Genomic DNA, 23,308 nt, shown 5'->3' on the forward strand with positions numbered 1-23,308 from the left:
GTAACATAACTACACAGAAAACAGGGATGGGAATTGAAGCAATATGATCTGTGCTGTAGGAGCAGCACATCCTGCTATATCTTTTATGCCACTGGGAAAAACCTCTCTACTTGGGGACATTCACACCAGATGTGATCAAATGACCTATTCCCCCATAGAATCCTGGGAACTGTAGTTTGTTAAGGGTGCTGAGAGTTGTTAGGATATTCCCTTCCCAAAGGTACAATTCCCTGAGTGTGACTTGACAGTCAATCCCTTTCCCTGGAATTGTAGGTCTGGGAGGGGAATAGGGAGCTCCTAACAACTCCCAGCATCCTTAACAAACAACAGCTCCCAATATTTTTTATCGAAGCTATGATTGTACAAATGGTATAATGCTGCTTCAAATGTGACCTTAGTTATAATTAACAATTGTACTTTACTTGTTGGGAGTTTAGAACAAGGGCAAGTGAAAAAGGTGAATTTTTAAGAAGTCGGCTGTGTCAAACTGTGATGTTAGGAATGCTTGCTGCTGCTAAAATAGAAAAGCTATTGAATTGAAACACCTGGGGTGCTGTTTTCCTGTGTCCTGACCAGAATGGGCTTTCTGCTCCCAGCTCAATTAATTTAGACACTGCTATAAACCACTCAAAGGATCTGGTGAGCCTCCAGACGCCAATGAAAGACTGAAAGCTGTTAACATTTTGTCCATTACAGTTAAAATCCAGCTTTACTGCTTCAAGTGAGAACAGAACCCCAAATTCCTCCTGCTTCCTGACAATTTATAATGTTGTGGATGTATTTCCTTCTTCTGTCAACATTTGAAATCATGGGAAACTACTCAACTGTTGTCATTTACTGCACAAAATCTTAACTGCTCTGATGAAACGTTAACATGGCTGTTGGCATATGTGGATGTGGATCCGAGTGAAGCAGGGGCTGTCGATTTTCCCCTAAATAAAAAGTAGCTACTTATGCTTGAAAGGTTGGGGACAAGAAAATGAGGAAAAAATCATGTCCCTTAAGGGAGATTCTCACCATCCTTTCCTTTTCTAATGTTCAGCCTTTGCTTAAAGGTAAAGGGACCCCTGACCATTAGGTCCAGTCGTGGACGACTCCGGTGTTGCGGCACTCATCTCGCTTTACTGGCCGAGGGAGCCGGCGTACAGCTTCCGCTTCATGTGGCCAGCATGACTAAGCCGCTTCTGGTGAACCAGAGCAGTGCACGGAAATGCCGTTTACCTTCCCGCCGGAGCAGTACCTATTTATCTACTTGCACTTTGATGTGCTTTCGAACTGCTACGTTGGCAGGTGCAGGGACCGAGCAACGGAAGCTCACCCCATCGCAGGGATTCGAACCGCCGACCTTCTGATCAGCAAGCCCTAGGCTCTGTGGTTTAACCCACAGCGCCACCCGTGTCCCTTTGTTTATATAGCCAAAATAGCAATAGCCATGCAAAAGAGGGACGTGCCACTAGACTCTGGGACCCCAATGCTTGCATAAATACAAAAGACAGCAACACAACACCCTAATGAATGAGTGATCCCCAAAAATCAGCCCAATGACCACACTCAGTGGCCACAGGATGACTTGTCAGGAGAGGGAAACTGAATGGAGGTGGCCATGGCTGGCTGGAACAGTGCAAACTTTTTGTTGCAGGTCCTACTTGCCTCTTATTAATAACCGTAACCAAATCAATATATCAGACAGCATTAATGGGCCCTCTGGAGATTACAGAGCTATTTAAAAACTTCAGCCAGGACTTGTTCTCCAACAACAGTATGATGTCTGCTCTGAGAACAGAGCTTCAGTATGCAGACATATCAGCCAAAACAGCAGATGACTCTGAGCATCTGCATTTGCCATCTCCATTGCTCTATAAAAAGGAGTGGATAGAAAAGCATATGTCAAGTATAAATTGGCTAGAGGCACAATTGTAAAGGAGCCAGCAGCCAGACAGACTGCAGGTGCTAGGCATATGAAATGAATTTACTCATCAGTGAGTGTGGCGTGCATAATTATTTCATTATATATTTTCAACGCAATGTTCATAGCTCACGTTTGACTTGCCCTGTCTTCAGGACCGTGTCTCCTTTCAGAAAAGGGAAATATTTGTGATAGGATGCTGCCACTGCCATCATTACTCTAGAGGAAATAAACCATAGCCCCCAGATCATATAGGAGTTGCAAGCGTGGTTCTGCGTGAGATAACCATAGATAACGGTTGCAAAATGTAACCAGTGCCTGGTCAAAAGGCAACACCAGATTCAAGGAGTAGATGTCTCTCAGAAACAGGACCAGCTTCAGACTAGTGAGGGGCAGGCAAAGCAACCCCCGTTGGCATACTCTGCACCACCCCTGCAAGTCTAAAGGTGGTAAACAGCAACACCATGATCTAAGTCAAGCCACCTGCCATTCTCACATTCCTACAGTGACTTACTGGAGCATTATGGGAACAACCATATGGCAGTTCACTAATCTTCTGCTGCCATTCCATAAGTCCATGCCAGGGAAGATGGGTTGACAGGAGAGCCTGATTCACATAGCAGTGTGTCTGCCCCAACTCCTGCCCCCACGGAGGCCCTGCTTAACAGCGAATCTGAGGTTACATTGTCACTTTCCTGGTTTTATATTACAAAGCATATGTAAAACCAGAAATTTTAAAAATATAATGTGATTAAATTATATTGAGGACTTCATTTAAGGCAGGCATAGGCAAACTCCAGCCCTCCAGATGTTTGGGACTACAATTCCCATCATCCCTGACCACTGATCCTGTTAGCTAGGGATCATGGGAAGTGTAGTCCCAAACATCTGGAGGGGGCGGAGTTTGCCTATGCCTGATTTAAGGGAATATTTAATCCTGAGTCTAAGGCAAAGACTCTGTGGCCCTCCAAATATCTCAGACTGGTGACTCTCAGAGCTTTCCAACTATCAGCTGACTGAACTCTCAGGCAGCATGACCTTATCAATAATCTTATCAGCAATCATACTCACATGCCCCCTAATTCCTTACAGAATGAAGTGTGACTAACTGTGCATCACAGCATCCAGACTATTGTCAACAAGAGTGTCTTGTGGGGCCTTAACAACTAACAGACTTGTTTATAGCGTAACCTTTTGTAGACAAGAGCTCACTTGTTTTATAAATGAAACCAACTTTAGTTCCTGGATGCTTATGCCACAATAAATTGGTTAACTTAGACTAATTTTGCATAGGATTGGCTGCTACTTTGAATTCAGTGTGCCCTACTTTCAAGTAAAGCTTCACAGGAGTGGGTTCTTACTCTGCAATACCATTCTGCCCTTTCCCACTGGTTCTTAACATAGCCTCTTGGAGAAAATATCAAGTGCCAGGATTGCAGAATGGTAAAATTAAAATTTGCTTGCTATGAAAATCAACATCTTTTCACTCTGCACAGCAGCATAGGAAAGCTACTATGTCTTATTTTCAAGAAAGAAGAATGTGTACATGGGGGGGGGGGGGAGGAAGAATCTACGATCCCTGAGCAGCCAAAATTTAGAAGGCCCATAGAGAATAAGTAGTCAGCACCTTGATGAGTTAAGGTATATTGCATAGCAACAAAACAGAAAAATTGGAAATGGTTAGACACCCACTGTGGTGCTCCTCCTGACCCAAGGATGAATAGCAATTCCAAGCAGTTAAAAATCTTTGTGAAAGAACAAAAGCCAGCAAAAGGCTAAACCCATGAGCTTTGACTCCTAGACCTTTGTTCTAATGGATCTAGCAATCTACTCCTGGTTTGTTTGGGTTTTTTGCCAAAATCTTACTAAAGTTTTGGCAGCTTTTACAAACTTCTCTATACAATTTGATGAGTCTGAGAATCCAACATGAAACTTGGTGTATTGTTCTGGCTCAAAATGCATCTGTCTCCGATTCTGTGTGTGTACATTACATGTGAACCTGAACAGAGATTAGAGTACTTACAGAATTGGAGGTGAGTGAATGCAAGTTTGTCCAGATTGCCTGGCAGTAAATTCAGCTCTTGGCTTAAAGAAAGCAATCCTTCTTTGCAGGAGATGTTGAAGTTAGTTGAATAGTTCAAGATAAATGTACTGTCTATATTTAGTTGGGAGAGAGATTCACAATGTGTGTCTCATAAAAATCACAATACAAACCACAAAGGGGGGTCGCCATAATGCCTGTAACTCCCTAAGGAAGTGTCTGCTTTCCTACTGTTCTTGATCTAGGTAGCTTTCTATCAACAGCCTTCTCTTTCTAGTTTTTAGGAACAGGCCTCAGACTATCATAAAAACAAGTATAGTCCAATGGTAAGCTTCTTTCTGCACAGTCAATAAATAGGCAACACAAAAAATCAGGTTCAGATCTTCTAATTATTTTGTAGTAATTGTATATACCATGAAGTGTGTCCATTCAGGCAAACTGGTAAACCATGGTTTAGATACCATTAGCAAGTCCTAATCCTGGTTTAGCATCAAACCACAGTCTGCAAACCCTTCTAGCCAAAACCACAAACTATAGTTTGTGCAAACCAAAGTTTGTCCACAAACCAGGCTCAAATAACAGTCTGTAATCTTGGTTTGCCACTAACTCAGAATCATAAGTTTCTACTTATCATGCACAGGGCACAAGTAAGGGAAGGGAGGAGTATACAATGGAACTCCCTCCCCCTGGAGGCACAGAGAGCGTCTACAAATTCTACCATGGGGGCGGTGGGGGGGGGGGACAAGCTTACCTAGCTTGTGCATAAATCAGGCACTAACTAATCTTGTTTACTTGGTGCAAATCCCAAACTAAAACTAATTTTGATTAGCCCAGACTTTTTTTGCTTGACCAAAACTTCCAGATTCCTGTATTGTGAGTCTTTCATTAAAGAAGAAAAGAAATTATTGACTTTAGGTCAGAAGGGTGCCTAGAGGTCACAGGCCATGAATATCCAATATAACTAAAGGGATATAAATAAAGGGATATAAAGTAAAGGGATATAAATACATCCTTCTGGAGCATAGTCACACTTTTCCAGTATTGAAGGCCAAGCCAGAAAGGCAGTAAGAGTTAAAAGCCCAAATGTTTGCTAACGAATTATCTACTCCCCAAAGGTGGGGAGCTATGCCATTACAGGAAACCCCCATCAATTTTATTTACTTTAAAGTTAAACAAATGTTTTCTGTAGTATGAGGACAGCAGCCAAAGCAGTGTACAACACTATAAAAAGAGTGTTAGGAAAAACACATCTCAGCAATAAAAAAACACTTGAACAACATACATTAAAACATTAAAACTTGTCAGCCAGCGTGGGAGACAGTTGTTTCACCAAATAAAAGGGCTTTTTTTGGATTCAATGGCAATCACAACACAAATGGAAGGAGGTTTAGTGCTTCTATTAAATAGTATAGAAAACTGTACAGCATTTAAGCAAAATCACACAGCATGAGGAAGATAGTAAGAACAAGATAATGTACCTCCACGTTCTGTTATTGGGAGCGTCGGGAATCAACGGAAAGATTCCAGCTGGCCAGTACAGTCAGGACCCCCACTGAAGCTCAGGGGTCAGGCCCCATGTGAGAGATGCATACGCTCCAGCCCCCTGCTGGCCTCTTGCTGGCTGACCTATTATGTCAATCCCTCCCACCTGCTAAGCTAGGTCAATCTACTGAGGCAGCATAATTAATTAGTCCTGCAGCTGCACTGCTGCCTACAGGCACTCAGCCTACAGCTGGCCCACAAATGAATCTTCCACCAACCTGCTTCTCCATATCCCTGGAGCCCACACAGTAAATAAAACCAAAAAACCTTGCTAAGGTACCAATAAGGGAGGAAGAATCATTTAAACCAGTATCTATTTCCTCAGGATACAAAAGTCTTCTTGCCTAGGTTTTATCTGCAACAGTGAACCAAGTTCCAGATGAGCCCTGGCCAGATTTAATCTCTCTGTCTCGCATCCACAATAGCCTACAAAGAGCCAACCTAGTACTACTAGGAGCAGAGTTAACAAGCGGTCATGACTCTGCTATCCATAAATTCACGAGCCAATCCCTCACAAATTGCAAGACTGGAAAGCATTGAATTTGGCCTTCTTATCCGTTTGAAATTGCAGAACTTTTAATAGCTGCAGATATCAAACTTTCATGTTTTAGTCTTTGACAAGCCAACATTTCTCACAGCAGCTTGACTCCTAACCAGCCCCTTTTACTGCAGAGCCAAGCCAGGCCAAGGTTAGTGAGGAATGGAAACAGCTTAAGCATGAACCTGTGTTAGGATGACACACTAAGATTGGCTTAGCTCAGCGCAGTGAGGCAATAAAAAAGACAAGGGAGGGGCAAAATGGCCATGAATTCCCTCTAGGCAAGCCATAGTTTGGGCTTACCATGAAATACAAACCAGGCTACATATATCTTGCTACATATTAGAGTTTAGTTTCCAAGTTTCATATTCTGAAGTCATCAATCCCCAATCACAAATTGCTTGGGGATGCAATTAGTCATCTTACACTCTGTTCTCTACAAACACATTGTTCATGTTACTACTGCTTCTCTTCTGCTCCCCAGCAGAGGCAACACAATTCTTCATATCTATTTTTATTTAGTCTCTGATTTAATACCGCTCCTTTCTATATTGGCCTATACTGAAGGCAACTGACTATGATAAAAATAATACAGTAAAGACAAAGCAAAACAAATCAGCAGCAGTAGCAGGATAGACTTCAAAATGTATGCTGAAACAAAACAGGATTGTGGCTTATATATGGCTCATTCAAATGCACACCCCTAGCATTTAGGGTGGGAACATACCTTGCTATAACACCATCTGCTTATGCCAAAACATAGACAAGCCACTAATATTTTATGTGATGGTGCAAGTCTCTTTGTAATACCAATACAGGATGACATGCGTGTTCAATGTCCCACTTAAAAACTTCAAATCAGCAGGATGAGATTCTTTCAATGAAGGAAGGCAAGTGTTCTTGTGGTAAAGGTTTGACATCAAACACACACACAGGGCTCTGCAAGGAACAGGTTTGATGGGCTCCTACCCAATTTGCAATTTCAAAACAGATGCGACAGGGAAAGCAGAGGGAGGAAGGGGTGGAATGTGCAATTATTTCAGTTAATCATACTTGAACTTACATTACAGTAGGATATTTGGACTAGGGGGCCATTCCCAAGGTTTCACAGAGAAACCCCCTCTAGCAGGGAGGGTTAATATATTTACTATCAAAAGCTTATAAACATGCTGTGCTGCTCTTGCACACAGGCTTGAGGAATTCACAATCAAAGGGCACGTGGAGGTTAACCGCTCTCTCGCGACCTCTAATAAAATGTGTCGTGAGCTCCAGCACAGAGAGCAAGTCACCATAATTCTTTCTTCGGAGCTGTTCCATTTGGAAGCAGTTGCTTGGAGAGGACCAGGGCCAGAGGGGAAAAAACTGGAGTCAGTAAACCGTTAAGGCACTTGGCATATCCATGAGCTGTGAAGTTCTGTAGGTGTTTTAAGCTGAAGAATTTTCTCATACAGTACTCCTAAGGCTTAATGCACATGTTTTAAGCACTCATGGCTTTGCCACTTTATTTATGGCTAAAATACATGTGATGTGGAAGATCCATGATTGGGATCTTTCACTTTAATAATAATGAAAGATTAAACAGGCACCATAAGGAAAGACCAGGATCCCCTGCAACATTTCCCCAGTTTGAAGCTGCCCCTAAGCTGTTTGCACAAGCAAAAGTAAAAACTAAAAGTATCCGTATGGATAATTGTTTGTTCTGTTCCATGTTTCATACTGTGTGGGGTTCGAGGCGATTTCAAAGTGTGCCTACCTTTGGCCACCCATAATTGTCATCCCTCTAAGCAAAGAAGTCAACATTGTCTCCCAAAAAACATGTAGTGCACAGTGCCCAATATTTCTTCATGCTACATACCCAAATCTGTGAGGTGCAAGTCATTGGCCACAGTGTTGAATACCTTATTCATGTCACATCTGATGAGGTCACCGTCAATGCTGAGCTTTCCTTTGAAGACGTTGACAGGCAATTCATGTACTCCCACTTTCAAGAGCCTCCAAGTTGCAAATGTCCTTGTTTTCTCCTGCTCCAGAGGGTATGATCTGAACCAATGGCTTCAAGATACAAGGAGATTCTGACTAAACATCAGGAAGAATTTTATGATGGTAAGAACTGTTTTGACAGTAGAACCTTGGAAGGTAGTGGACTCTCCTTCCTTGGAGGTTTTTAAGAAGAGGTTGAATGGCCATCTGTCACGGATGCTTTAGTCGAGATCCCTGCACTGTAGAGGGTTGCACTTAGATGACTCTATGAAAGTGGACTATGACTTGTATCGAGGAACTCATACCTAGCTACTGCAAGAATCTCAATACTGACTCAGCCTCAGGTCACTTTGAAACTCAGGAAAAACACACTTGATCTATGCCTAGGGATTGTCTCAACTAACCATTTCATTCTTTGTAACCATTTTGGCAATTCAAGCCGCATGGCTATTTTATTCTCTGATGTGATGTTGGTGCTGTATAATGCACACATTTATTTGGAGTTTGAATGGAGACTGATCTTCTGCTAATTGAAGTGCAATGCAACATCCCAGTGGGACATCTCCATGGCAACATGTGTTTATATACATGCCATCATGTAACCTATGAACATATATAGGATAAGTTGCAGGTGGAAGGGTAGTTCTGCATTGCTGCAATCTGTTAGAAGCAGATATTGAGGATCTTTTGATCCAAAGGCAAGGTATAAATCTTGATTTAAGATAGTTTTTCATGTTCACTGCATTCACAGAGAAGGGTAGAGTAAAAACAACACACTTTTGTCTAAACCACAGCACCATCTAGTGGCAATAATTATACTATACTGCAAATCTAAATCCATAAACTGCCGAACAGAAGCCCCAAATGGGACATTTTCTTCTGAAAGCACCACAGGTCAACTCAGTTATTAGAATAAACAAACGCACACCAAAGCATTCTTAAAGTCAATTGGTCATACCCAAGAGCCAGTACAATTTTGTGTAGCCTATTACAAAGTGTTCATTCTAGGTCATTCATTTTATAGTTTGTATGTGACCTTCCATATACAGAAGCAACAAACTTCTCATTATTTACAAGACCCCTTAAAAGAGAAACAGTTGAGAAATGCCTGATCTAGCTAGTGACTGCCAATATTCAAATTACTTCTCACTTGGAAGATTTAAAGATTATACCGTAAAAGCATTTGAGAAATTCTAGTGACAGGATTAACAGATACTGTAAACAGCGTAAGTAACTTCTGTTCATTGAGTAACACTAGTTTTTCGCCTCAACCACTGAGGTTTGATATTTTCAGTTCCATTAACATTTCAGCACCCCAATGGATCCAACTGATCACAATCATCATAAAAGCACACACAGAAACTTCTTGTTTTAAGATTTTTTTTACAGCTGAATTACAGAGCCTCTTCTCAGGGAGGCTGGATCTTGTAGAGAATTACAACATTTTTTATACTCCACTGCATCCCACGGAAAGGCCAGGCAGAATTACAATTAAAGTACAGGTTTCACATTGCATAAAACACAGTTTACACAACATCTGGGTGTACAAATGAGCAGTACTCAATAATTTATAGTTATTTACTTTCATAGTATTGGACTACATTTTAGCATCTTCATGCAAACCAACACATGCTTTGGCTCTTGAAAAGTTGGCATTATTCCTCAAAACCTTCCTCCTTGCTGCATTTTCTCTCTTAGTCAGAGGAAGTGTGTACAGTGCTTTGGGAAACAAACACTAAAACACATATTATCAGAAAGTGCTGATTACTGTTTAACATTTAGTAAAGATACTAGGGTTTCCATTACATTTTTGCCAGCTAAAATAAAGGTCATTAGGTCAAAAAATATAGACATTACGCATTTTAAGTTACACTCAACTTCACAAATTTCAATTCTGAAAGTGTCATTGCAATCCTTTGTAAAAATGTTGTTTCATTGCACACAAATTCAGTTTTATATCCCTGAAGATTTCCATGTACCATGAAAATAGGAAGTGGGCCTAGTTCAAAACTGTTATACTCACTGGGTTACAAACATCTCTCCATAAACGTCTGAATGTGTGATTTAAGAATTTACTCTCTCTTTCTCCCCCCCCACCTCAAAAAACAGCAGTGTTTTACAGTCATGTTCCTTTCCTCACACAATACATAATAGTGCAAGTCTATACTTGACAAAAATTGAATTACCCGTGAAAGTAAACATTACCCTATGGCAAGGGATGCGATTAACAGGGAATTGTGTTCATGGTGTTGAATAAACACAGCTGAAAGCTACTAGGAATGTTACTGAACACATTTCAAGATCCTTCTCCTGTGGCATATTACTTCTCCCTGGAAAATCTGCAAGTTCATAATGTTAGATATTCTCTGAATATGAAAAGCATATCATTTGCATACCAATGAGTGTGGGGTCCTTTTTTGCCCAGAAATGCTGAAGATTCCATAGCTAAAGTATGTGATATTCAAAAGAAAACAAGGTTTCTTTTCCAGTTTATCTATAGAGGTGTTTTGTTACTCAGAAAATTAGTTTTCACTATTTATGCTTCTAAAGAACTGATTATGCCTTCCCGACACTGGCCCATAAACCTTCTATATACATTATGCATATATTATGTTTCAGAAAATATTATGGTCATATGGGAAAAGGGATAGCCAACATAGTTTAAGGTGTTCCACACTGTTTAGTGAGTATTGTTCAAAAAAATTGCTTAACACTCCTTTGCCTGAACTCCAACCTTGCCCAGGAATATCGGAGCATGAAGCAATAGGCCCTGAAACTAGACATCTAGAAAGAATTAGCGGAAGGTAAATGCCATCATCCAAACCCACTTCCCCTTTTGAAGGGAAGACTGTAATACTCAAAATTCTTTATTAAAGCAGATGCACTGCAAAGATGTAGGACTGTAACTCAAGAAAACTTTGAGATGTACAACCATGCTTTCCGTACAAGTTTCCCAGAAGCAGACAAATATTTATATTTCCAATTTACTGATTGCAATGAAGTGATGGTAATTCGGCAGCTTCCAGAATTGCTCATTGCCAGAAACAGCTAGGTTGATATTTAAGAGTAGAGTTGTACTGGAATTACAGCAGTCCACTTGCATAATCATCATCTTCCTCATTTCCACGGGAACCTACTTCACCTGGTTCACCCACTTTGCCCTGTGGAGTAACTGGGGATTTCTTCTTCACACCTCCTCCTGGGACAGCCAATGAGAGGCCAAGCTTGGCATACTGGCAGAGGGCAAGAACAAGATGTTGAGCACACATGCCCTGTTTAACTTACTCTGCTGCAGTCAATATGAGTATTTGCATAAAGTAACAGAATGGTTAATTAGAAAATGCCAGCACCCCACTAATACTACTCTAAGGGAAATTAACAGAATACAAAGCAGTGGACACATTCAACTGTGTCCCAGGGCAGCGTGATTATTTCTCACTATTTTATCTCAAATTTTTAATCTACAAAGCCATTAACAATTGCAATAATAAAATCATAAGACATTAAGTCATTAAAAACACAAGCAATGTAAAGGAAGGCCCATCTCTGCAATCTGAAATCAGTATTTACAAACCTATGTTACAGCCAATCTTTTTCTAGAAGGAAAAGGCCCTCTGAAAAAAAAGTTGTACGACCAAGGTGACAAGATACTACCCACAGCCCATTCAGACTTTAGCTTTGGCAGTGACTTGAATACTCGTGTATCACAGGAAATGCCACATTCATGCATAGCATTGCAACTTACTATTTCTCAGTACAAAACACCCTGTGGATCAAAATAATCAGTTAATATATTCTGCTTAAGAAAATAAACTGAGACACCAACTTACATCATTGTCCATGTATTTAAACAGTGGTGAATTGCAAACATCTGATACTTGGTCCTGGTCTTGCTGATCATACCCCTCTAGGAGCTGCTCCAATGCGGCACAGTCTTCACTTTCACTGAAGCCTGGTATGCTGAAGCAATTGCAGTATTATTTAAATTACTCCACTCAAAGTAAAGAAACTAAATTTCCATATAAGGTACAAACAAGAAAATGGAAGACACGAGAATCAGGGCCTGAGAAGTACCTAAACGACCACTTCCTACAATATGACCCTGCCTAGATTCTGCATTCTTAATCAGAAGCCCTACCCTGGTTTCCCACACCATCTGAAGTTAGATGGGAAGTGACCAGGAAGACAACCTTTTAGGTGGTGGCACCCTATCTTGGAGATGTTCTCCCTAAGGAGATTTGCTTAGTGCCAACTGTACCATTTGTAGACCCAGATATACCAGCATGCATTGACCGATTTTAACACTGCTTTTATCTGATCGTTCTGCGCAAGTTTTAATTATGATTAAACCACTGGGATCTTGGGAATTAGAGCATAGTGTCATCTGTATGGTGCACACAGCTTTATCTCTCCATTCCCATCTGAATCAGGAGAGGCTATGGAGGTACACTGAAGCAGAGAAGGCGTGGGTGGGGGCTAATAAACTGAGGCTCAATTCTAGTAAGACGGAAATGCTGTAGGTGGGCAGGTTCCCATATCTAAGAACTAGGTGTTCCACCTGTAATGGCAGGAGTTGATCTCAAGTGGTTCCTGTGGCTAGGAGTGCTTAGGCCTTGTGTAGGCTAGTTTGCCAGCTATGGCTGTTCCTGGAACAGAATAGCTTGGCCTCACTTAGACTAACGTAATGGGTTCTATGTAGGGATGCTCTTGAAGTGGTCCAGCTAATGCAGAATGAAGCTGCTAGTTTAGTAAGTGGGGCAAGCCCAATGGAATCTTGTGTCACCTGGTTCTGAAAGCTCTGCTCTGGCTACCAGGCAGCTACCAGCCAAATTCAATGTGTTAGTATTATCATATAAAGTCTTAAATTGTTTGGGACCCAAATGCCTAAGAGTACCAAATGAATGAATGAATGAATAAGCAACTTACTTTCTAAACCAACAAATGAGTTTTATAGGTGTAACAATTTGATATTAAGATGAGGAACGAATTTATTGTCACTCTTTTATAAGCAAGGAGCGTTTCTCAAAAAGATGGTGTGCCAACGAACCCTGCATTCAGCGCTTATGCCAGTAACAGAAATACAGAGCATAAGATAATGAAGAACACAACTATGCTTTTAAAAAATAAAAACAAATCAGGCAAACAGATAACTTACCTACAACTTTCCCTGACACATTTTTCTGCAGCAACATAGTCATTTCTGTGAAGGTGAACTAAGACCTGAGCAATAGTTTTCTAAAAGGAGAAAAAAATGACTGATTCACTATCTAATAACAAAGCAGTATTAATTTCTCTGTTTAACGGATTCAATAGAAAAAAATATAAATGTCAGCATCTCAAAAAAAGAAAAACAGAGGTACTTTGAAGAATTAAGGGTGATTTTTTCTTTCTTTCAGAAAAATGACCAGGTCTTTGGCAACAGATGTTTGGCCTGCCATTTTCTGAGCCAAGATTTAGAAGTTTAGCATTAAATAACTCTCCATAACTGTTTCAATTATACAAAGACATAAAATAAATACACCTTTTGCTATTTAAGAAGACTTGGATCATTACAGATTATGTACTTTGGCCATTGGGCTACTTTGCCTCTTCTTCATCTTTTGAAGATGCTCCTCATACATTCAGCAGCAAACATTGAACACAATGATCACGTCGGTACACAGAAGATGCTTGTAGCTTAAAATAAACAGGGTCTCATGAAAACTGAACCTGAAACCCTGATAGCACCTAACAACAGACTCTGCTAGTCACAAACAAGTGAATTAAATAACCAAGGCATGGCACTAAAGTTATGCAGGGTAAAATAAGACTTACTCCACCCAATCCCTAGATATTCGGGATTTTCAAAGCTGTGTCAGATTTTACAATTATAACACTGCATAAAATATGGAGCAGGCCAATATTTTTTTAAAAAACAGCTTCCAAGTTTGATGGTTGTTTTTTTAAGTACATTAAAACAAAAAACAAAAACATGAACCAATTTTAACATTCCCAACTGTTTTAAGAGATTAGTGCGTGTATGATTTCTAGTGAGGAATACATCTAACACTGTTCAATTAGATGTGAGCTTACAAATTAGAGTAATTCAAAAGAAAAGAGAGCACTTTTTCAGAAATAGATAAAGAGACCACCTGGTTTTATACCTTGTAACAAGTTGGATAGTTTTCAATATCTTTATAAAGACTCTTTTCCTTCTGAATAGATACTGCAGCCTCATCTAGTCTGAAAGACAATGAGAAGGATTGGTACATTTAAAGAAAGGAGCAGCAGGAATCAGGAGAGAAAATCCCTCCTCAAGTGTCCATTTTCCAAAAAGGCAGCTCAACACCCAAGCAAGACATGAGCTCATGTGCAGTTACAGTGAGCCCATACTGGACATAAAGCTGAAGGAACCACTTCCTTACAAAACACATGCTGGAGTGTAAGGAAATGGTGAAAAGCCAGGATAGATTTATACTACCTGCTATGCACCTGGATGACTGTGTCTAATACAGCCACATGAGCACTGGGATATGGAATGTATGGCTTACACCATTACAAGTGTACAGGAAGAAATGATTATGATCTGTATGTTTTAGTGATGATAGCCCCAATTGAGTGCCAGTAACAATGAGAATGACCTTTATCTCCCAGAAGGATAACAACAGGAGGATTCAGAGAAGGAACTTTTGGAAACTTAAGGCAATAGAAACATAAGATGATTGGACCCCACTGAACTTGAAGCATGGAAAGCCCCAACAAAAATTTACAATTTGGCAAAATATTTGGACTTTATGATGTGTATTTGTATAATTTGGAATATTTAATGTGATTTGATTAGATTGTTAAAATGGAAAACTTAATAAAAATTATTATAAAAACAAAAAGAGAATGACCTTTATCTCCCAAACCCGGACTAGTTTTGCTGCTGGGAAGATGGGATTCAATGGGCATATACAGCTCTAAAGAAAAGGCAGTAGAATCTTAGAATTGTAGAGTTGGCAGGGACCATGAGGGTCCTCTAGTCCAAACTTCTGCAATGCAGGAACCTTTCTGCCCAACATGGGACTCAAACCCTCAATCCTGAGATTAAGACTCTCATGTTCTAGCAGCTGAGCTAACTGAAACATTACTGAGATAATGTTTGCCCATTTTCAACGTTTGTTGTATTTTTTTAAAAGAATGGTAAGTGGACACGAAAGGAATGAGTTTGTCTCCTTTGGCTTCAGTGACTTTGCAGTTACCAGCCAATAGATGCCCACAACATTTTAATTCTTAAATGAAATATCTGTTTCATTTGAAAGTCAGTTACAGTAGATGCCATTCTACAGGAATAATCTATCTCCCAAGAAGAAAATTTAAAAGTTTGCAAGCTAGGAAACTGCAATTCCCCCACCCCAACATGGATGAATGTCATCTAGATATCATGCAAGAATTTAATGACCAACTGTGAATTTATGCAAAAGCTTCATCAGCTGGCAGTGCCATGAGAATGATTTCATTTTAAAAAAGGAATACAAAAGTTAGGATGCCCACCTGCGACCTCTGACTAAAAGCCTTGAAGCTTTTCCATACATTTCAACTGCTTGTCGTAAACGTTCTTCATTCTAGATAAGAAACCAAAATCATATGAGAACATTAATGATTTGTCAGGTAAAATTCTCTCCAGTTTTACTTGCCTTAATACACAGCTCTATCAGCTGGGTGACCCAAACCTCTCTGAGTAAGCTTAACTGGAACATGAAATTCCAGAAAAGTTGCAGCATTTAATGGAATAAATGCAAGCACTGCAAGGTAAACATTGCATTTTAAAAACTGTCGTGAGTTGAGAAAGTGAAGACAAATAGCTTGCCTGTTTACCTGCTTGCAAAGCTTGGCCCCAATTTTCTAGCCCCATTTAGGCTTTGTTATCTACTCTTATGGCATATATACTATACAAATCAAATGACATTTGCTGATGAAAGTAGTAAGACTCATGTAAAAAAGAATTCAGCAACACCAGTCTACTCAGCAGTGCTGTCAGAAAGACCAGACAAGAAGACATTTAATAAGCACACCTGAAGTTTCACCCTTTTGCAATAGGACTTGACTGCTGTTCACCTTTTATATTTTATTCTCTGCCATTCTCAACACATTTCCTGGGGAACATACTATATTGGTTTCAGGCAACTTACTTCAAACACTGCTGCTGTCTGCTGATAAAGTTGTATAGCCTTGTCTGGATTTATATTTTCTATTACTCTGAAATAAAAAGTCAACATTATTATTTAGCTTGATGGCTTTTTTTTTTAAAGCAAACTAGATAAATCTAACTTCTTTTCCAGAAAAGAAACCAACGCTTTGAGTTTGCAGACTTACTTCCCAGCCCGATCCAGGGCTATAGCTGCTGTGTCAGGTGTTCCATTCTCCAGGTACATCATGCTGGCTCTCTGAATCATTTCCACTGCATCATGATGTTGTTTCATCTCCTAAAGGAGAAAGAAAGAGATTCACGTTTGTCAGGAAAAACGGCAAATCAAGGTCTATCTAATACTTTCATTTAGTTTTATCACATCATTGCATATTTGAAACTATTAAAAGTTTTGTTAAACCCTTTGATAAAAATCAGTACAACAATCTTTAGTAGATGGAAACATTAAAAAGGGAAAGGAATTCCTGCAAGAATCGTATAGTTTGCAAAGAGTGAATGACTGGGGCAACTGCAAACACCCATTTATACAATTTTATTTCAACACTTTATGATTTAAATCTAAATGTATGTATTTCACGAAGATGCACTGCATTTGAGGCGATATGAAAACTTCCTATGTTGTTGATCTGTGGTGGTTCAAGCATTGGCTATGTGTGTGAGAATCACCTGGAAAAGGTTTATTTAATGGGTTAGCTAAATGTCCTTCCCTCACTTTTATCCTAACCAAAAAGTGTAAATTTCTTCAAGCTGAAAAGATACAGCTCTTAAATACAGATTAGCTGACTTCCACGTCAACAATGGTTGAAATTCCTTACCAGGAACCACCTTCCTATTAAAATTACTTTGAAGTAAACAGGGCAATTGTTAAGATGTTAGGAGTCCTTGAATTTAAGACTATTAAGTAGTACTGATTGAGATCACAAGTACTGGCTTCGCTGATAAATGGATCATACAAGCAGCACAATTGAAACCCAAGAGCCAGCAGAATGAAAAAGTTTGGATTTGGAGGACCTTGGGCTTGCTACCCTGGCTCAGTTGCACTGGTAGAAGTACCGAAAAAGGAGAGCCAGGTGCAGGGAAAGAAACTATCTAAACTTATTCCAAACCCCTTTTCAGCGTGGTCATGTGACCTAGCAACCTGGCAAAATCTACTCAAAATCTCAAAAAAACAAAAACAAAAAAACCCACAAAAAAACCCAACAAGTTTATTAAACTACAGGATTAGCACTGCACAGGACAAGCACCCAATAATTAGTTGTAACCAAATCAAATATAGATGGTTTGACTGGAAATGGCCATACCTTTAGCATCATGCCAACTTGTTCATAAGCTCTGAAACGCAAAGCAAAATTAAATCAGTGCTGAAAGTGAATGAATTTAAAGTGTATCATACCAAAGAATATAGGACAGACAATCCTAAGATGCAGGCATCTTGGAGCCTATTCACTCCGCTGCAATATGTAGAACAGAACCAGACATCCAAATTACATGCGCTTTGATTTTTGCTCCATGACTTGACTTGAAATGGGAATTCACAGCTCTCTCCCATGAGGACACTGGCTGTCCATGGGGAAAAAAGCAAGTCCCTTTTTTTAAAAGAGTAAAATAAAAAGTAGATGCATAACCGTACATCTCTTTTTACTACCTAATTCTGCAATATGTGAGAAAAACTCACAAGGTGCCGTATATACTCGAGTATAAGCCGACCCTAATATAAGCCGAGGCACCTAATTTTAGCACAAAAAACTGGGAAAACTTATTGACTCAAGTATAAGCCGGTTCACCACACCATAAACCTGGTGGTGGCGGCAGCGGCGGAGGAAGAACAAGTAGCCCAAAAGGGGTGTTTTCAGGCTGCTCGTTCTTCCTCCACCACTGCTGACAGGGGCAAAGGCAGAGGAGGAGGAACCAGCAGCCCGAAAGGGCTCCTTTCGGGCCGCTTGTCCCTCCACCACCGCCTCTTCCGCTTGCAAGAGCAGGCATAGGAGCAGCGGTTGGGAGAGGCACAGCGCAGCGCAGCACCTCTCCCAACCACGGCTCCTGTGCCTGCCCTTGCAAAAGGCGGGTGGCAGCGGAGGGACCAGTGGCGAGAAAGGGCTTCTTTCGGGCCACTCCTCCTACCGCTGCCACCTCACTCGAGTATAAGCCGAGGGCGGCTTTTTCAGCATAAAAAATGTGCTGAAAAAGTCGGCTTATACTCAAGTATATATGGTAATAAGGATTTGGGGGGGAAGTATAAAAAAACCCTGCGCTTTTTGATTATTTGTTTTGTAACTGCTCCAGAAACAGGTTTTGCCTTGAATCTTAATTTTGTTTGCCCAGGCTTAGGCAGAGCAACTGCCGCACTGCTGAATGGGCTTTAGCTCTGGTGCAACTTTACACTGGCTTAACTTATTTCAGCTTCCTTTGTCCCAGCTTCCTGTGCACTGAATTGCTGAATTATATTTTGATGAGTGTCAACCTCAATTACATTTTCCATATACTGAAGAGCTCTCAACAAATTAAAACTGCATTCATACTTACTTTGCAGCATGGAAGAGACTGGAAGTAAATCATTTTGAGTCAAGGATACAAATTATACCATGTCTTCCTGAAATAAATACTATATTCAATCTTGAACTGTTTTTAAAGAGGGTATATACTTGAATGCTATTGGTACAAGTTAACATTCATATATGGACCAAATAATTCCACAAAGATAAGACAATCATTCCAAAACTACTACTTTTGGTTGTGGAGCAACGGACCCTTCTGCATCGTGACAAGCAGCTTTTCTAGCTCAAACTTTTGATTGAAAAAGGCAAAAGATCCAATGGAGATGCAAAAGCTAGTGTGTCAAGAAGCACTTGTCAAGAGTCGTGGTCATGAGTCATGTGGTAAACAAAGAAACTTCTTGAATCCCCCCCCCCCAATATGATAGAAAACATTAAGTATTTCACTAAAAGTTTGGAATAAAAAAAAAAAGGAGTATCAGTCCAATAGTCATGTTTTCAAACCCTTAAGCAAAGCAAGAATTAATGAAAGGATACGCTTTATTGTTTTCCTGGCAGAGAGCTTCTTTATAATAGGCTTCTTTTGCCTGATCATATTGTTTGGCATTTTTAAAAGCAACAGCTGAAAAGAAATAGAAAAGAAACCATTAAAAATATATTATGTTCTGTGTTTGCATGTACATAGTAATATCCATTTACTGCACCTCAGAAATAATATTTAGAAGGGAACTTTTAAGAGACAATTTGGATTTTTACTTCAGCAAAGTGATTTCCCCCTAGATCCTGTCAAGTTTATTATCACATTCATTAATCAAATAATGCCATACATTTCTTGCAATTTTAAAGAAATGTGAATTACTTTTTATTATTTGTATTAATCTTGAATAATGATATGAATCTTAAAGAAAATCACATTTTAGCATCAAAGGCTTTCACAATGTTATGGCTACAATATTTATGCACGCATATTTGAAATTAAGCTTCATTTCACACTGCAGGGCTTACTTCCAAGTAAACAGGCATAGCATTAGGCTGCAAGAGACATACTTTGGCCTAAGAAGATTAAACAACACTCCAAGCTCTAGCCACTAGGAAATACTGTGCAACCTGACATCCATCAATAGTCTAAGGTAACCTCTAGTTTTCTTAATATAATGACTGCTGGGGTTTTTTCCCTTGCCTGGGTCCCCCAGAAATGATGGCTCCCATGAATGCAGAAATATACTTTTCCTAGATATTCTGAAGTGTTTTGCTCCTGAAAAGCCTTTATAAATTAAACCAATCTATCATTTCAAACAACCCCCAGAATATATCACCTGTCTATTTTTACCCTATGTATTTATTCAGAAATGCAGCACAATGGCAGGTAGTCAGTTACCTACTGCTGCAAGAATACAGCACTGTGGGTTAGAGGAATTTCAACAAGTTAATCCACAAACTGCTTTAACTGCCAATAGAAGTTAGCTTTGCCAGGGAACATATGAAACATATTTAAGGTTGCAAAAACGAACTGCCAACGTTTTACAGAACATACCTGCTTTTGAATATTCAGTTGCTGCACTGTCATAGTCTGGCTTCCATTTTAATAATCCAGTTTTCAAACTGAAATGTAGAATAAACCAAGAAATTAATAACAATTCATTTTATTTAAAAAAACCTCTTTATTGTAAACTGCATACTTTTCTTACAAATAGTAATAACAACAATGATATGCTACATCATTAAGGAATTTGATGCTGCAACTGTCATACCAGTGATTGCCTACTGCCTAATAATTTCACTAGATGTGTCAAAATGGTGACCAGGTATCAGGTCTTACAGTCAAACCTTTTTAATTCTACAAAGAAAAAGAGATTTATCTGGTTCAAACATAGCTGAGTTAGAGGGGACATGTATGATCTTTGCAGCTTACTGGTGCCACAGCACAGGCCTCTAGTTTCAATCTCTGACATAGCGTAACAGGATCTAGGAAGAGTGGTGATGACCTCTACCTAAGTACTGCAACCAGTGCAGGTCGGGTGGCCCAGTGGCGCGACTTTGTATTAAGGTAGAGTCCACAGAGGTTGGGGTGGGGGAGAGAAAGGAAGTACGCAATACTTCAGGGCTTGAATATCCTGGGTCAAGCAAGCCCCATTAAGGGGACGACGCACTGATGACGAGGGTATGCCTGAGGGATGCAAAGTGTTGTCTGCGCATAAGCGCAAAACCCAAAACAAGAAACCGCCCCCCTCTTTTCTGGCGGGGGAGCTCCAGCAGAGCCGCCTGGAGTTGCTCTCAAGAGACGCGGGTCCGAGAGGGGCTCCTTCCGCCCACAGCTCCACCCGGGGGAAACCGCCCCGTCTCCCGGCGCTGCTCCATGGGGAGCTGGAGGTGCGCAGTCAGCCACAGCCCCCGCGTACTGCCTCCCCACTCGCCCGCCTGTTCCCCAAGGGCTGGCAAGCCGGCTTCCCTTGTCCCTCGCCGGCTTCCTTCGCCCTCTCCCCCTCCCGCCCCCCCTCGCTCACTATTTCTCCGCTTTAGCGATGTGCTCCAAGCCTTCGTTGATCTTCTGGGCAGCCATGTCGCCCAGCAGGACCTGCAGGGATTCAAGGCCGTGACGTTAGCGGAGGTAAGGAACGCCGCTGCACCCAAACAACTGCGAAGGGCGGAGTCTCCGCGAAGGGCGCTTGCGCGAAGACAGGGTGTTCCGCCCAGGGGCGGATCCGATTCCTTAGCCTTTCTCTCCTGCGAAGTCAATGCGGATTCTGCCAGCATTCCACAAATGGGTCTCTTGAACGACAGCTTCAATTAAAAAAAATAAAAATGTGCCTAGTTTCAATACATGAAAAAAGCACTCAATTTTTCAATAAAATGGCTATGACGTTGCCTTTCTTCCCGGACCCTGACAATGCTAGTTAATTTTATCATTTGATCTGCTTCCCAAACCTTTGATATCCAATCCTCCAGTGATAGTGCATTAGTTTCCCCAGTTATATTAGATTGCCATGCTTACTGCTGTTATAGATGTATAGCCATTTTTCTGTCTTCTTATAATACATTATTCTTTAACATTGCAAAAGATTAAAGCAGAACTTTATCTACCATCTCAAATAGGTGACCTACATTTTGGAGGGCGTGTCTGCTCTTGCCATCTATTGCTAACGGAATGGAAATATACTTTGATTTGTGCGTATATGACTGAACTGGTCAAATGAGTCTTTTACTTCATACAGATTATACTGTACTGTATTTCATTTTAGGAAGGCATCATAGCAGGTTATCTTGCAAGCACTTTATATTTTCCTAGTGACAAGCAATCTGTAGGAACAAACCAGTACTTAATATGCACTACTGTACTTAAATACTTGAAACAGAATCACAAAAGGTCATGCTAGAAGAATTGGTAAATAGACTTATTTGGTAACATGGGTTGTGGTGAGCTACAATGGTCATGGTTCAGTTCCCACCTTAGCTGATAATCATTGAGTGTTTTGAGCATAGGTGTCGCCAGGATTTATGTTGCAGGGCAGGCTTCATGTTAGCTTAGATTTCTGCCTGCAAATGGGTATAGTACAATCAAAAGTCTTGCACAAATACTAGGAAATTAGTACTGTAAGAATCATCAAGGGTTTTGCTTACTGAAAGTGAGATATAAACTCTTGCAGAAGTTTGTGATTGAGATGTATATACATTGACAGCGAAAACCTTTAAGAATTTGACTGTATTACAAAGGATGAGAGAGACTGTGGCCTGGAACATTTAGGATGAAACAACAAAAATTATCTAAAACAGAAACAGATGCAAAAATATATGGATACTGTTTTCAAGCCCAACAATGTTAAATAATAATATATATCCTGTGATTTCTGCATTAGCACTGCACTAAAACTTCTCTTATGTAGAGATCAAGTATCAGAATACTTTTGCTCAATGCTCTACTACTTTATACTTGTACACACATACCCAGATATTTGGGACAAATTACAGGTCCTGGGACATCAAGGGTTCTACTGTAAAGTTTTTAAAATAAAATTCTGGTTTAACTTACATTGTAACAAATGCTGTCCAGCAGAGGGCTGTATATGAACATATATTGAGCAGTTCCCCGGTATCATTAAACAAGATGGCTCTCAAAACTGAATTTATTTACAGAGTAATTCACTGCATCCTGTTTCTTTCTCTTGATATTTATTGCTTTTATACTACACAATCTATGGAATCAAGCAATGTCCTACAAAAGGTGCAAGATTTTGCTTGTGTGTGTGTGTGTGTGTGTGTGTGCGTGTGTGCTATTGCAGTGTAAACATATGCTTGTTTACTAGGGCTGTGAAGTCAGGATGCACAATTTATGTCTAGGAATCCTCCCATTCAAAAAGTCTGCCCTGGGTCACCTGGCAGTAGCTGCACATCACATCCTGACCCTTCTCTGCTTGGGATAGGAATGGGACAACTCAAGAAAAGTGCAATGAGAAGTGAGGGCTGGGGAAAGTGATCAATAGTTTATCTTGTTCCCTCCCACTGGAGTTAATGGGAAGGGAATCTGAAAAATACAAATATTTAGGTTACAAAACTATAAAAATACAGTCATAACTTGAGTTAAATACGCTTCGGGTTGAGCACGTTCAAGTTGCGCTCCGCGGCAACCCGGTAACGGAGAGCG

The 23,308-nt window shown here is 40.3% G+C and overlaps 1 protein-coding gene and 1 long non-coding RNA gene across 2 annotated transcripts in view; both read right to left on the bottom strand.

The window, feature by feature from the left end:
• LOC310766459 overlaps positions 1-8,154 on the bottom strand; it is a 40,765-nt gene extending 32,611 nt beyond the window's left edge. Inside the window, exon 1 of the long non-coding RNA XR_014550162.1 lies at positions 7,926-8,154. This is a non-coding gene — a long non-coding RNA (uncharacterized lncRNA). The remainder of the gene's footprint in view (positions 1-7,925) is intronic.
• A 1,216-nt stretch (positions 8,155-9,370) lies between these two features.
• Positions 9,371-21,332, bottom strand: NAPG (NSF attachment protein gamma). The gene is made up of 12 exons (XM_083622661.1): positions 21,174-21,332; positions 20,204-20,271; positions 19,207-19,291; positions 18,701-18,718; positions 17,479-17,509; positions 16,345-16,454; positions 16,161-16,227; positions 15,523-15,593; positions 14,151-14,229; positions 13,163-13,242; positions 11,838-11,967; positions 9,371-11,240 (listed from the first exon to the last, which is right to left on the bottom strand). Exons 1-12 carry the CDS (start codon positions 21,227-21,229, stop codon positions 11,091-11,093), a joined length of 945 nt encoding a protein of 314 aa, XP_083478787.1. The 5' UTR covers positions 21,230-21,332; the 3' UTR covers positions 9,371-11,090.
• Positions 21,333-23,308: the final 1,976 nt, after the last annotated feature.

Source organism: Podarcis filfolensis (genome assembly GCF_964270895.1).
Source record: "Podarcis filfolensis genome assembly, chromosome: 7".
Taxonomy (NCBI): Eukaryota; Metazoa; Chordata; class Lepidosauria; order Squamata; family Lacertidae; genus Podarcis; species Podarcis filfolensis.